The sequence below is a fragment of the Ischnura elegans genome (genome assembly GCF_921293095.1).
Source record: "Ischnura elegans chromosome 13 unlocalized genomic scaffold, ioIscEleg1.1 SUPER_13_unloc_1, whole genome shotgun sequence".
Lineage (NCBI taxonomy): Eukaryota > Metazoa > Arthropoda > Insecta > Odonata > Coenagrionidae > Ischnura > Ischnura elegans.
Window position 1 is genome coordinate 7619664 of NW_025791657.1, and position 16882 is coordinate 7636545.

The 16882-nt window shown below is 37.6% G+C and overlaps 2 protein-coding genes across 2 annotated transcripts; both read right to left on the bottom strand.

Annotated features, from left to right (window-relative positions):
- Positions 1-110: 110 nt before the first annotated feature.
- On the bottom strand, positions 111-15128 carry LOC124172406 (ankyrin-1-like). The gene is made up of 3 exons (XM_046551861.1): positions 14598-15128; positions 7501-7709; positions 111-329 (listed from the first exon to the last, which is right to left on the bottom strand). The coding sequence occupies exons 1-3, from the start codon at positions 14632-14634 to the stop codon at positions 117-119; spliced, it is 459 nt and encodes a 152-aa protein (XP_046407817.1). The 5' UTR covers positions 14635-15128; the 3' UTR covers positions 111-116.
- On the bottom strand, positions 3517-6573 carry LOC124172379. Its single transcript, XM_046551828.1, has 6 exons — positions 5467-6573; positions 5061-5369; positions 4576-4956; positions 4406-4497; positions 3703-4331; positions 3517-3608 (listed from the first exon to the last, which is right to left on the bottom strand). Exons 1-6 carry the CDS (start codon positions 6107-6109, stop codon positions 3563-3565), a joined length of 2100 nt encoding a protein of 699 aa, XP_046407784.1. The 5' UTR covers positions 6110-6573; the 3' UTR covers positions 3517-3562.
- Positions 15129-16882: the final 1754 nt, after the last annotated feature.

Consider the following 16882-nt stretch of genomic DNA (forward strand, 5'->3'; position numbering starts at 1 on the left):
GGAAAAAGCCGGACAAAATTACAAAATGGCTTTTTTTGAGTTATAAACTTGAAACTTCGCAGGCATACTCAGAAATGATTGAAATTTATGGATATGTACTTCATTTGACATAGATCCTACTCGTTACTGAGATACAGAGGCTCAAATGTGAGCAAATTTCCATAAAAACGCCCGTTTTTTAATTTCCCTCCTCCATCTATCAACAGCTTCACCATATCCGAGTGTCCCAATTCACTTGCGATGTGTAGAGGTGTATTTTTTCGTTTATCGTTGTACCGATTCACGTAGGCCTTATGCTCGATCAACATTTTTGCCACATCCACGGATCCCTGGAAAAAAGATGAACATGTTTTTTTATTGAAATAGAAATTAATATCTCCATTCCATACTGCTTGATGGAGAGTCTAGAATAAAAAACGAACGGTAAAATTCTATTCTGTTTTATTTAATATGAGCACTTGAACACATGAACACTGTGCTTTTAAAAATATATTATTGTGTAAGTGTACCATTCGTTATTTATTCTCAGAAGGATAATCTAGATGCTAACAATTTGTGCATCTATGGATGTATATGGGCCTTACATTAGAAAATGCCCGTTTATTTTATCTCGATTTAATCATGTTTAGTTTTTTGTTCATATTTTCTAGTCCTACTTCACTAAAATCATTAATACATAGTCGAACACGCCCTCTACAGATAATGTCCAAAAAAACATAATTTTACTTCTATGAATGATAAAGCTTTTTGTATCGAACTTTGATTTCAATTATAAATGTAGAAAGTTACATAGTAAAATTAGTTTTAGAAACTTAGCCTTTGTAATCACTGAAGAAGAGTGACAATTTTTTCGCTATTTTAAAAGAATGTAGGAATTAATGGTAATGGGTAATAGGTACAATGCGATAGTGAGAAATGGGAAATATTATTGTTGCTACCTGATGAATGTCAATTATATGCCTATGGGGATCGAGAGAGATTGCCATATGGGTAAGATCATTTGAAATCCTTAAAGTAATTGATCTAATAAGGATTCTCCATAAGTTCCAAAGACAGACGTGGAGACACTGCCTTCCATCTTGCTTTACCTGCAGGTCATAAGAATGTAGTATAGCTTCTCATTTCATGTGGAGTAAATCCAGATGCTGACTCTCTATAATTGATTAAAGAAAGGATCCAATATGTATATGAAAACCTAACACCACCAGTGAGTGATTCATCACCAGAAGAAGATGATGTAGTGAAACTCCTTTTCGAATGTGAATATGAGAAGGAACTCAGATGGATTACAGGAAGTCTTACACAGTGACATCAGGAAAGTAACGGATATGTGCTGAATGTGTAGAGGAAAATACACATTTTTACTGTATGCATGTGGAAATCTGCGCCTAAAGGAGTTCCAAAAGGTCCTTTTACATTGAGCAGTTAGCCCGAATATCACATTTAATCCATCAAATTAGAAGATAATACTGTTATCTTCCTACCATGAAAAAGGAATTGCTCCTCGGCTCCTTATAGCACATATTTTTACTAATTTACTGTCGGTGATCGCACTTCAGAAACCGCTGTCAGCAAAAGTAGAAATGAGAAAATAAAATGGGAGAAATTATAGGGAATAGCTCGACATTGAGCAAGCAAAATGGCGGATGATCAAAAACCAAACGAGAAACGATAAGATGTCAAAGTCATTGATGCTAAGAGAAATACAGCTTTACATTATGCAAGTAAAGTGGACAAGTAAAAGAAATTGTGGCAGCTAATGGTTAGTGCAGGGCCTTATTTTGGAGTTATAAATAAAATGGGAGAGCTAGCAATATCCAGAGTTCCATTTTCAGCTTTTGAATAATTTTTGAGTGACTGAATATGAGCGAATGGTTAAGCACCTCATGACGAGTATAATAAATTGACATTTGATTTCAAAGTTATTCTACTTAGTTCTAACTGAAGAACTGCGTGAAAGGCAATAACGGGCACTTTATTTAATAACAACTCGCCAATTAAAGAAACAGAACCCCTTTCATTTTTTTTACCTCGTGGAAGCACCACTAAAGACTGCACATTGCAAACATTGCACTTGCACGGTCATGAGATATATTAAAATTATTAAAGAAATTTTTTTTTTTAATTGGGATAATAAAGTGTTTATTCATGGTTACTTAAAGCCTGTTAATTCTTTTACCTATCGAAGTCTGTTCAAACACCGTTTTGGATATGGTAAAATATTTTCTCTAAACATGGAACATTCTTTATCGTGGTTAGCTATATTTTTTGCTGATACATGTTTTAACTCCATGTTTGAGCGAAGGTTTTTTTAGGAAGGGAAAGCGACCTTTCCTCTGATGGCTTTGGAAATATTTATAGCAATATCCTATATGAAAAAACAGTACAGTAAAAGTTATCAAATGGGTAGTTACATTCATTCCACGTAGAATTATAGATTTTCTCATATAACTAGTTTCAAATAGTGAGTGACTTAAGGCATCATATTCAACCGCTACGGTATTGCATTGTTTTTTGCATGTTGATTAATTTTGTAATCTGCGTGAGCTAATTTTTGCAGCTCATTTTCTTTCCCTTAAAATGCAGCGTGGTAATAGATATATTGTAGATCATGGGCTTTTTGAGTTATTTTTGAAAGTTCAGATTTTATTTTTTTACGAGCGGTTGAATTTATTTCGAGTTTAACGTCTCGTATTTAGCCCTTTAGAGACAGAAATGACCTACCTAAAGATTTTTTTTCTTTGAATATCCTATTTATTTTTCAACCATTTAATGTATTTAGGGATATTACGATAGAAAACACGAAAAAAAATTGAAAGTCGTTTAGTAGCAAATTCCTACATGGGAACACGCCACAAAATTCTGCAATTGATTGAGATATAAATACACACATTGCCAAAAAATAAGTTTAAAAATGTAATAAAAATATATATTTTGTATAAATGAGCATTTGTTGCTGAATAGCAGGTTTAGGGAAAACATATGGGATAAACCGCAAACTCACCACAAAGTTGATGAAAATGACCAATTTTGAAAGTGTATAATTAACGATCATTTCGTACACAAATGTTTCAATTCAATTTGAAAAATACTACCATGGCAATGGACTGCAAAAGAGTACTCACCATTTCTTGATTGAAGCTTTCGCGGCTCATGATGATTAAAAATAAGTCACATACGGGTGTATGCCCCGTTAGGGTGGCCCAAAAAAAAACTTTTTTTGAAAGTTTGTGGGGCGACTTCATTTTATGGTGCAATTTCATGTATAAACGACCCGCAAAAAAATTCGGCTCGATTGCACAATATTTGACCCTGCCGAAACGCGTTTAAACATTTTCGGCTAGGATGTAAGGCATTTTGCCTACTTTACAGGGGCTATTTTCCGTTTTCTCCGGTATTTGCTGCAGAAATTGTTGTTAAATAGAATAAATACAATACTAGTTGATAAAAATTATTATTGCAAATCAGTTATTTTATTATTAATTCGTTAAAAATGGTTTACATAAAGTTTACAACCTTTTTTTTCCGTACTTATCGAACATTCTTCTGTGCTTCTGCACCACTAATAGCAAATGCTGTCTCTCACGTTCATTACAGGTAAGGTTTTTCTGTAACAGATATTTTTTGATGAGGGACACACCCCTTTCGGCGGTGTCATTGACGACTTTAATATGTTTTATAACATTAAATCCTTTCAGGTACCTTTCATCGAAAATCCAATCTTCGGGGTCTCTTGACAAAAAGCCTTGATCAATGCCCGTAATGTCGAAGAAACGTCGAGAATTAGAGGAAACGAAATCGCTCAATTCCAAATCCTTAATGCCACAATTGGGAGGAAGTTGCGCTCTAGGGCTGCAAACATGCACTTCCTTTAAAAAAGAGTTGACCATCGCCCTCTTACAAGGCAATGAAACATTGGGATCAAACAAAGATAAGCAAACTAATGTTTCTGATAAATACCATAAATGGTTGCAAAATTTTTTTAATGCTGCTTGGTAGTGTTTCTCTTCTCTACTAGCCAACGTTTTCAGAAGTTCAAGATCACGGGCTGGCGCACTAAATGCCACTGGACATGTGTACCAGGACTTAATGTACACGGAAGCTACAAAGCAACATATTTGAAACACGTTGTCACTCTCTTTGGTTGAAAGGTTCAATTGCTTTCCAAACATCCATACTTTGAATGAATAGATTGCCTTTGCCATCCACCGCGACTTGCTGATGGAGCTAGGCTTCTTAAACTGATAGGCTGTGGTTCCTGGAACTGAACCACCCAAGAAAATAATAACCAACTCCAGAAGTTCCCTGTAGTCGTCACGCGGCTGAAATACCTGGAAATAAAGAAATAATGATCAATTAAGGTGGAAATAGATGTGGGTGTATAAAATGTGAGGTAGTTTCTTACCTTAAGTTGGTTGCAGCAAAATATAATGATTTCTTTTTTGTCGTTGATCTTCCGCAAACTACCCCGTGTTGTCGCTGCAGTGCGGTACCGCGCTGTAAGCATAGTAAAAATAAAAGTTTAGTTAATGTCCCTGCATACGTGGAAATATATTAGCAAGCGTTTCAAAATACCTTTGTCGATATTTTTCCAATTATCCTTTAGACAATCAACAAATGGTAAAGTTGCCTTCTTAGAAACACTTATCAATGAATCAAATTCAGCAGCGAGGACTAGTGCAAGTATATGGTGTCTGCAAGCAAGCTCCAGCAGCTCTTTTCCCAGTTTTCGCTGAATATGAACACAGGCTCCATTTACTCGTCCACTATTCACGGTTGTGGTATCGAAGACGAGGCCTATAACTCGCTCCTGAAGTTCCCAACTTGTCAAATATTCAACCACTGCAGTAGCTTCCTGAATCCCAGTGCCCCTTTTCAATTCCGGAACGCCAAGAAGCTGCTCAACTCCTTCTCCAGATACCAAAATTGGCAACCGATCAGCATTGCCTTCTGCATCTAAAGGAAGGAACGAAACCGCAATAAATGGTCTGATGTGCCTACAGACTATGCAAGATATTGAAAATAAATAATGGAAAGGACAAATAAATTACGATAAATACCTTCACTGCTGGGAATTAGCTTTCCATCCCAATGGACGACCAAAGGAACATCCGGAGTGAACTCTTGTTTAATCATAATTGCCATTTCCTCTCTACATTCCGACCTTTTTCGATGTAATTGTGAGCGGGAAGAAACTATCTGCACCTCCTTCTCAGAAAAACCCAAAGATTTCGCTGTGGCCTGAGCAACCGCTTTTATTAGCATGGATCCCCCACCGGAAGACGTCAGAGTTCGATCTAACGCAGCAGATACCATTGAGTCATTTACAATGTGAATCTTGCGCTTCTTAGGCTTGCTCGGTGTAAAGTCTGTAAAATGTGTAGTGCAACAAAAATTATATGACCTACATAAATAAAATTATTCATAAATTTTAGTTTGATAATTCATACATACAAAACTACATACCATCATCGGTGTCTTCAGCCGTGCTCGTATCGGAAGCCTCGGAAGAAACATGGTTTTTAAAGAGCTCATTCGTCTCCTTTGTACTTCGTTCTTTCGCCTTCTCCGCTGCAAGTTCCTTCTGATGATTCCTTTTACGATTGTTTTCCTGCATGGCGCACCATTCCTTATCGATGCCGCCCATATACCCAATGCGGTCACTTTGCATGCTCACGTAAAATTGGCGGTCATCATCTATTTTAATGAGCTCCATAGCTTTCTTATGACCAATGTCGAGCAGCCTGTCCAGCTTGGATGTAAATAATTGTCTCTTCATATCACTCTTCCTGCATTTGAGGCCCTTATCTTTTCCTAACCTCCTATATTCCCTATACACGTTTAATAGTTTCTTAATAACATCACGGGCGTTTTGAGTTGGGATGTTTGCTTCTGCCCAAAATTCCAGCAATGCGCTCCCCGTGTGTCTGGCGACGTCTTTGGATTTAGCAGTGCCCGGCGTGGAGTGCAGTCTAGCAAAGAAACTCTTCAAAACTTCTCGCAATGTAGGAAGCTTCCCATTTCTCGGCAAGTTTTCATCGAAACAGTCACCAACGAGCCAAATATTGGTATTCCTCCTAGTGATACGCCTATAACTCTTCTCAGCCATTTCGAAGTAAAATCACACAAACTCCTAGAAAAATAACTCAGAGACACACGGTTTCACCTCTGAAAACATGAACTGCTTTCACGAATGCTACCGCTTGTTTTGTCACTGGAGTCTTCAGGGGCGTGAGAGTCGCGCAACAATATAGCTGTGATCATGAAGTGCCGTTGTCTTCTTGCATCGTCGTAGGACAATGATGCCGCCTTGCAACATTGTTCTAATGAAGCATTGACTGAGTTTACTTTTGCCGCCAAACGATAACCGTGCTGCTTTGAACGCTTTCTTGATTACCTTTTTATCCAATTATAACGAGAATAAGCGAAATCTATCATGCCGTAGAAGGCTTTTTGTCAAGAGACCCCGAAGATTGGCTTTTCGATGAAAGGTACCTGAAAGGATTTAATGTTATAAAACATATTAAAGTCGTCAATGACACCGCCGAAAGGGGTGTGTCCCTCATCAAAAAATATCTGTTATAAGTATTGAAAAAAAGGTTGTAAATTTTATGTAAACCATTTTTAACGAATTAATAATAAAATAACTGATTTGTAATAATAATTTTTATCAACAAGTATTGTATTTATTCTATTTAACAACAATTTCTGCAGCAAATACCGGAGAAAACGGAAAATAGCCCCTGCAAAGTAGGCAAAATGCCTTACATCCTAGCCGAAAATGTTTAAACGCGTTTCGGCAGGGTCAAATATTGTGCAATCGAGCCGAATTTTTTTGTGGGTCGTTTATACATGAAATTGCACCATAAAATGAAGTCGCCCCACAAACTTTCAAAAAAAAGTTTTTTTTGGGCCACCCTAATGCCACGTGTCGTGATGGAGATAGCCCCGACGTTTCGCGACGGACTGCTGGTCACTTTTTCAAGGGAATAAATCCTTATCGTGATGGAGATAGCCCCGACGTTTACGACCGACTGCTGGTCACTTTTTCAAGGGAATAAGGATTTATTCCCTTGAAAAAGTGACCAGCAGTCGGTCGCCAAACGTCGGGGCTATATCCATCACGACACGCGGCATACACCCGTATGTGACTTATTTTTAATCAGTACTCACCATGAAATGAACCGTAAACAGCGATAATGTCACGGTTTAAAACGAAAATGTTTCCCAATACTTAAGCAAATGCATTCTGAGTGAAAATATGGAGCTGAGTCATGAAGAACAATGAAATTAAATGATTCTATAATATTTCTATCGTTAAAAATTTATCGTTTAAATGTAAATTCGAGATATCTAGGTAATATTTGCTAATACAACGACCACGCTATTGATTTTAGTAATTAAATAAGATCTACTGTGTTATTATTTAATGATTTCTTAACATTCTTCCATCATTGTTTCTAAGTTCTTTGGCCATGTAAATTCTTTCCGAGCGCTCACCTCCTTTGCGGCAATATAGAGACATGATCCAAAATCTGGATAGCCATACGTATATTCCAGATCTACCTCCGGAAGGAGACGCTTGACATCGCCGACTGAATTGTTTTTTATGGCTGTAAGTAGTTCTTCTTGTGCTGACGGAGAAACTGCTCTTATGGGTCGCTCTGATGTTACTGACGTAAGACGTTGAAGCTCCACTTTATTTCCATCTGTAATGACAATGAAAAATAGGAATGTATTTGAATAACCAGGAGGTAAAAATTTATCGGCATTGGGTGATAACAAAGGGAGTTCTAAAAGGGTCAAGTGAGGTTCCCAATTTAAAAAGAATCCCTAATTAGGTAAGCTGCTGTGTGTTATTATCATGTATCTCAGCGTTTGAATGTAAAAAAAGTCAATTCAATTGGCAAAATTCACTAACTCTTGGTTAACTATGTGGTATTCCATTATTTTCTGGATATAGACAGTTACTTATACCACTTATTTTATAAGAGCGCGACCCGGGTTTCAATGAGTAATCATCATCATCATGATGATGATGAATAGTCATTGAAACCCGGGTCGCGCTCTTATAAAATAAGTGGTATAAGTAACTGTCTATATCCAGGAAATTTAATTGTCATTTCCACTATATATCCCAGCCATTAAAAGTTAGTATTCAGCATTTGAGCCGGGTTTTTAATGGATAAATCGACGCTGTCTTTTAGCGATCATTTTTCATAATCAAGTTTCGTTTAACTTTAAAGGGGTGTCCGCCTTCTGAAAGTAACAACTGAACAATGAATGCCACCTTGAATACTTAATGTTTCCCACGAAATCGGGCGATCAATCTGGTCAAAATCATATAGGTGCTGTTTTTGGGCCACACCAACCGACCATGCGTATTATTTCTTTCCTTGAATGAAAACACTGATTAAATATTTCACTCTATTCTAATTACCCTAAAGTCACTTCAGTCCTTTTCACCACTTTTGTATAAGGAATGAGTGGTGAAATTTAATATCGTTCTAGTCTACCAAATATTCCTAGCCGTACCAGATGTTTGAAAAGATGTTCACAACCATTCCAGGTATTTTTTCATGTATTCATTGGTTATTGCTGTGCTGGGGCGTCCAGAGTGTTGGCTTTTTTATCATCTTTGCGGCTATCTTGGAAACGCTTGCACCACTGAGTAAATTATTTTTTTATTTAAAATCTTCATAGTCCTTACTTATAATTTCACACACTTTTTCACTCTTTATATAATGATTGTTCTTAGGTTTGTAATTGATTGAATATCCGTTTCTTTTACATACGTTAATCATAGGTCTTTTCTGTGTACCTGTATCACGAGAGGAAATGATATTCAAATTTCAATAAAAAAATTGACTTTAAGCTAAATTTAGAATTTTCGGAACATTAATCTATACGATTATTAACATACTTTTTGAACGGGATGAGTAATCATGAGTAATTGATATCGTTTGGTTGAAACATTTGAAGGTAGTTATATTTTTTTTATGACTTTTTGACATTATTTCATCAAAATTACTCTTTTTATCCGAAAAGTTGTCCTTTTCCGCCTGTTCGTTGTACACAACAGAGTCGGTGAAACAGACCGTAAAGCACTATATCAAAGTTCACGCTAGGGTTAACTAGTACCCTATGATTAAAGATCAAGTAATAGGCATTTGGCTAATAAATTGCTCAGAATTTATTGACCGAATACAAAATATGCCGAAGAACATAGCCTTCGGCCAGCGAACGACTGTCTCTTCATGGAGTCAAAGAATTTGTTTTTCTATTATCTGAAAAAGGCTAATTTTGGAAATTTGCTCTTAAGATTGAATAAATAACCTTTTTTTACTTATGGCTTGCATGGTATCTTGAGTACTGGAGGATTTTTTTAAATCCTTTCGTACAATCGCAGCAGACTCCTGTCGACTCATTCCGTCCTTTAAACCCTTGGACTGCGGGGACGTATTTAAACGTGTTTTCCGCTGACTGCGGGGAAAAACGTTTTCAAACGTTTGACCATTGACCGACTACCTACGGCAGCTTTTCAAAATATTTATTGCTTCTCGGGTAGAGCCCAAGCGCATTTTCTTTCATTGCAGGGATTGCTAATTCGGCCTCAATTCTACAAACTCATTCTAGCTGAAAATAAGTTTGTTGGAATGAGCGGAGTTTTATTTATTCATGTAAATAATTACTCTGGCGTTACGCATCAGGCTCGTGGGTTATCTATTTAACTTACTTTCCCTCCTCTCTTGTTGACTTCTGAGTGCAAATGAAAAAAACGATCCCGAATGACCTTATATGGAATATTGAAGAGCTGTAATGATGCCATACTCCTCTTCTTACATTAGTTTTGGTAAATTCAACAGTTTTGAGTTATCATGAAAGTTCATTGCATGGTGAAAAAGTTCTATAATTTCCTACAGTTTAATATAACATGTACCATTGATTCGCTATGATTACCGTGAACGATAATTAACATGTCGCGCATCAATAGAATGTTGAAAAGCGGATGCGTTCAGACATTTCATAAGTTAAGAAAACGAGTATAGATCAAGATAAATCTATTTCGCTTTTTTGCTCTTGGGAGGAGCGTTTATTTTTCTCGAAAAATCAAATTTTACTGGTTTTGCGCGTACACCGTCCTTTTCTCTGTACTCTACGTAGCAAGGTGAACTCTTCCATGGCTTAGAGCGCTTTAGACATGTTTCAGTATAGGCTTACTGGATGCCTGCTGTCTCATTCTTACAATTGATCGCGTATCCAGAGTGAAATGCAATGGAAAGGTTGCGGTGGTCCAATACGATATTTGAAATTTTCCACGCAAGCTGGAGTCCTGCAGTAGGTTCCTTGTCTTCTATTCTGGCTAAAATACATTAATAATTTACGTTCCAAAACTAGTATGATACTACGCTCCTTAATATATTAGACACTGGACTATATTTTTTATTACAAATTAGGTGTCTAAGTAATATGTTTTATTTTTGATTGGCAGAAGATGCTTCGAAGTGGTTTTTTGGCAAATCTTCTTGTTTTTAAATATCGAGATTAAGAAAAATTTAATGAGGACCTTTCAATAGTATCCATCACCTGAAAAAAGATATGAATTGATTGATGGAAATTATTTTTTTTGTCTTTTTGGCAATCTTATCGTGTTATGCTCTCGATTTTCCTTGTTCGTATCTTGTCATCTATAATCAATCGTTTTTTTATCCTTTGCCTTTAGACTTTAAAGGACATGACTGAATGACTATTGTTAGCCATCTTTTAATATCATTCATCCACTATAGATATCTGGTGATTTCTTATTTGATGCTGTTAAATATCACTTCTCTCGCTAATCATCCCGCATGCGATCAACAGAATTGAAAAAATAACTATCTCCTCGCGAACAAACAAGAGTAAAATTATTCTTAAATGATTTCCTGCCGGCGCCTACGAGAGGAAAAAGTCCGTGCCACCAGTAGCATAATAATATTAAACCCCTCTGTACGGAGCTCTTTTCTGAGTGGGAATTTTTCAGATATTGTCGCCCTTATGATTTGGAATGCAACCCAATGCCCGGCCATTTCCTCGGCTACCACTGTAGACCCTTCTATTCTGTCTAAGCATGATTCCAAGGTGTACTTGGCCAGTTATTGTTAACAGTATTCCTCAAACCTTGTAATCATTTTCATTTTCAGTAATTTACACTTCTGTAAGAATAACTGACTCTCATAAGAATTGAAAAGGAACTAGGAAGCAGATGAGTGGGATTTTCAACGAATTCGTAGCGTTGATGGCATCAAAGTCTGTATAGATAGTTGGAACACAGAAAATTAAGTCACACTGGTCACTATTTCAGAATCATAAAATAATCATCTACAAGGAATATGAGTTTTCTCGATATGAAAATACGATATGAGCAACAAAAGAGAAAATGGCTTGCCGTCTGGTAGACGCCACGTGACCAATGGAGAGATAAGAATTGGAATTAAATATGGACCCAAGTGAAATATATCAGCAGATTCGCAGCGTTGATAATATTAACGTATGTATGTTTAGTAACTAGCGAGCGGAGAATGAAGAAAGAAATTATCAGTAAAATAGCCCAAGTAAAGAGAGCTTTCCACCATAAGAAGAGACCATTCCACTATACCTGCTTACTGCTGGAAACTTAAATATGGAAGTAAGGAGACAATTTATAATAAGAGTTTTTAGCATAAACAACCTACCAACATAAAGAGCTTTTGACGTAAAAACCTACATTTGGAGTTAGCCCCTATACGGAAGTTAGGCATGGACAATGACAGCAGCGGAGAAAGCAAGGATAGAGTTCTTCGAAATGTGGTGCTACAGAAGAATGATGAAGATCAAATGGATCGATCGAGTTAGTGATGAGGAATTCCTAAGAGAGAAGATAATTATCATGTTAGCCTTAATAAGAAGACGAAACCACCTTCGATATTACGACTCGCTCCTAAAAATGGAAAATCGAGGCAACCTATTCACCACTCCAAAACGGATTAATAAAGTGAGAAGGTTCATTTGAGAGCAGAAGGGTGTGGGCCAATTGCGGAGGAATGACCCTAAAGTATCGATTAGCGGGGTCTCAGGCAGGGTCTACGGTCACTTACCTACCCCCGCGCTTGCTATAGCCGGCGTCCATTCATGTGCGATGAATAATTCCAGACAGCTAGAGCCGACGTTAGGTCTTTTGCGTGTTCAAATACTCGCTTGCTACAGCCGACGCTCGATGCGATGGAGTTAAGTAGAAATATGGTGTGAAACTTCTTTTTATTATCAATGAAACATCTCCGTTGTGCAAACTGTATCGTTATAGAAAATATGGTGCAGATCAGTGTTTCCAAAACTTTTTAGAGCCACCGGTCTCCTTTCTTCCTGTAACCGATACCTTCCACACCTGTCCACTGTATTAGTTGATAAAGGTGATGGTGAAGGTGATCCACGAACGTCAGATCGGCTATGGGTGCTGCATACCCCCAGGGGCAATAATGGTAGTTTCCTCCCGAAGCATTTTGCCACTAGGCCATTTTATTTCGATCGATTGTAATGTTTCTCGCGTGGATTGCAATAATTAATAAAATGTGTAATCCATTGCTGATGAAAAACTACCCTTGACGATTAAGAAATTATGGCTAGCTTCCCACACATTCGGGAAGTGAATATATGCATTTTTTACCTATACATTTTTTCGATTGTCGCTGAATCCAGCTCTTTTCACGAAATCATACACATCTCGCAGCTCAAATGTTGTTTCTTTCTTTATAAGAACCTCGCCACCTCGTTATATCGGAAATTATGGTGGCACCACAGCACCTAAAAAGAATCATTTCGCAAGAATATATTTGAGATTACTTCAGTGGAATCGGAATTCTGACGAGGAAATGCTTAAATTGTGAAAACAATCCAACATTTCCCGCAGTTGTCGAATATCAGATGGTCTTACCTGATTTCGCTATCTTCTATCTATGATATTATTTCTTGTAAAATTCAGAGCTACCTACATCAGCGTGGAATACGCTTTCGATAGAAAATCTCAGAGTTGACGAAAATGATCCGTCTATGAACCAGCGGTGACTACGCTTAGCTGAGGCATTGTTGCTGCAATCGCGGCTGTAGCTCGGCATTGTCTGGTAACGCTGTAGTTTTTGCTGCTGCAAATGTTATTCATTAGTATTTTCACCGATCTCATACCTTCCCGTACCTCCCGTAGCAAAGTACCTCCGTTGTCCTGCAGCCACTAAATTTATTTGAAATTGGAAATTTTGTAGAATCTGAATGGTTATCTCCTGCTGCTGCTACTAAGTGTACGTGTTTTAATTTGTGAAAGTACAATTCAGATATCGGGTTAAAACCTCTTTGTTTTTTGTAAAGGTGAATGTTTCGAAGTTCTTTGTAGAATGAAAGGCGGAAAATGAAATCACCGTGTGAGAATTTGCGCGCATTCAATTGTTTTATCCAACAATTGACTCATCCAGATTAAGTGCTGCAAGAGATGAAAAAAGATTTTGGAGTCTGATACATCCAGTTGTTGCGTCAGCTGCATGACAAAGTATTTTTTCTGAGATTAAAAAAAAATTTCTGTTTACATAGTGGCATGCATATTTGCGCAAAAGATAGTTGTATATTTAATTGAAATCCATCCTTTAAAACGAGCGTTAAAGATAGTTTCTCAACATGTTGAAGAAAACGGGGTAGACAGCAAAAAATAAGAGAATTGGTCATATATATAAGTGTTTTGTTAAAAAAAAACCAAGAACTGCCATTTATCTAAGCTACTGAGTATTATTATCACATATTTCTACGTATGTTATTAAACAAGTTAATGTAAATTGGAAATTTCACTATCTGGTCCAACCATGTAAAGTTGGAATTTGGTGTTTCAGCTGGTTTGTTGTGGACTATTTGACACTTGCATTAAATGGATATTTTTCCAAATAAAGTTACGTTTAGGATGAAAGGTGTGTTCAACTTCTATTGGTAGCACTTGTTCAATTAATTATAATTTGATGAACATATGTTTACCATGAAATCGGGCGACCAATAAGCTAGCTTCTAATTTATCTGCACATAACCTAGTTTTGCATAATATTCCTTCACTCGGATGAAAAAATGTATTTAATATTGAACACGATTCAAAATTACGAGAAAATCACTTCACTACGTTTCATTGAGGTAATGTAAGGGGAAAATGGAAATATCCATAATGAAGAACACAAATGGTATTTTCCACACTTTTTAATTCAACGCTCAAAGGTCGACCACTATTTTTTTGACACATTGTGTCATTTTGAAGCACCTATGGCCTTTTCAAGGACATTGAAAATGACACAATGTTGTTAAAGTAGTGGTCGGTTGTTGAGTGTTGAATTAAAAAGTGTGGAAATTGCCATTTGTGTTCTACATCATGTTAATGTCGGACTTCCACTAAATCAAGCCTGAAACGATTTTATACCAAAAATGGCAACAATTGATATCTATTTAGCCTGGATAAAGTGTTAGTTAGGTTATACAGATTTGCAATAACATCCTCACAATAATCTTAAACGGACGATGGTTGAGACACATGTATAAACGTCGTCATATTTTTCACGTACCCTCTTCATCGGTGAGTTCTTTGTTGTTTGCCTCCATTGCCTGTCACCGGAAAGTTTTCGAAACTCGCTGTTTGGGTTTCCTCTTCTGCGGATGCCACAACCTTCCCCTTCACATTATCCCTTGGCACTATTTGGATCGCGGGTCCATCACCAAAAGGCAGTGTACGTTTCTCATCATCCTTAATTCATGGATTCCGGCTGGAGACTGACCAATAGTAGCATCGACACCAGTGGTTTTTTTGCGCTCCTTCAGCTCTTCTCAAGGAAGATAAGATCCACGACGTCAAACTGGGAGGGGAATAATTTGAAGGAGGAAGATATAGCTCTCGGCGCAGACATTATGCGCCTTCTTGTATGAATATCGTCCGCAGGTGGCGGGAGTGGAGCAGTGTGTCTCGATGTCCAAATATTCCCCACCCCTCTACTTATCAACACGTCCCTTTCCCTGTTTGACGGCCACGGTTACACATTATGACCTTTCCTGGACCTTTTTGTGCACAGGGTGCAGTGTTTTCTGAATGCAGGCCCTGCAAAAATCAGAATTCAGTTTTTCAGGACTCCGATTATGATATTAAACCCGCAATTGATAACTATTCACAATATTACTGTAATTTTTTTTTCTGAAATGTTTACTTATTCGTCCACCTAGACGCTGCCGCTGCCGAAATGAGTGATAATCGCATCAGGTGTTCAGTAGATTAGATTATTCCTTTAACCTCGTCAACATTTTCATTGGTTATTGGTGTGCCAGGGTGTCCGGGGTATGAATCTTCAATCTGTACACAACCTTTTTTCGCACACCCAGCGCTTAAACCACTGACTATATTCTTATTTTCATCAAAGCAGTCAATCAATATGACTATGTTTACATTGCACATAATTAGTCACACTTCATTCACCTGTCATTTTTCCATTGTTATAAATTATTTGATTAATTACTTACCGATTCTAGTAAACCTGAGTGTTTAAACGACTCCCAGTTATTTCGATATCGAGCAGTATAAATTATATCTGAATATAGTTTTCACGGTAAAAATAATTTTCTTCTCAGAAAACAATTTCCCTATTATCTGGTAACTACAATATAAAAATTACTAGAGTTAGTGAAAAATCGTTGGATTTTATTACTCCTAGTGAAGTGACATTTTTTCCATAACGTTTATGCATAAGGAAATGATGTGAGTACAAATCTTCATTAGTTAGAGTATGCTGTAGATAGTACCGACCGAAACCTGACGCTGCCGCATTGCAGAAAAAAAATTCCGCATAGAAAAATTAATTTTTCAATGTAAATCATGGAAACAATAATGAGCAGCAGGTTTTTTTTTAAATGAAAGGTAGAAAAAAAAATGAAAAAAATGTCACATCCAAGAATCGGAACTTAGACCTCCAGCTACGAGTCGGATTCGGTAACTACCTGTCTGCCGCTCTTATATAGTGTTATGGTAATTCTAAGGGACTCTACAGGCAGCGACCCTCTCTGGTGGCTAAGGGGCTCAGGAAATCTACGGCGGCACGTCCATCCTCTTCACTACCCTAAATGCACTGTGTAAAGCCGAAGCTGTTTTAGTGTACTACCTTAATAACATTTAAATCGCTGCAACAACACTCAACCGCTACTTCCACTTCCGCAATACTTCATCGACGCTCCAGTTTCTCGTGGGTTGTTTGTGAATTCCCTCAAATGAAACTTCAACTGTTGTTTGCCCTTTCCGTCATACTTTATTACTTACGAATTCGCCATTCTTTGAGGAAGTCCTGTGACCAAAATAGGCCCATACCCTTCACGAAAGCGCGATGAATGTGTTCAGAAACGAGTAAAGTAATCGATGAGATTTCGGAGAGCTTTTGGATCACTCCAACGGTAGTGATAGGGAAGCGTCGCGCGAGCGTGCTGGGAGCGTTTCAACTCAGGAGTGACTAGGAAGCGTCAGCGAAGCCTAAGGCCGTTTTCCAATTCGCAATTATTCACCCTCCGTGCACTTTTCGATCGTCAACTTACGGATGTGACGACAGCAAGGGTGGATCCAATCGGCGAGGGCGCAAGGGAACGAAGGGTAAGTGAGCAAGGGAGCGCGGATGCTCCCTCACTACCTTCCCCTCGTAGGAAGTGGACGTAAAAATGGCGGCAATGGAAAACTCGGAAATCTTGAACTGGAGTTATAAGTAATTTTTTGTTTATTATGTGAAGAGAGAGCGTCCAATCGGTGCCAGAAAAGTCAAAATACTAAGCAGTCTAAATTACAAACGTAAACAAACCGAGTAGTGGGGTGAAATTAATTCTT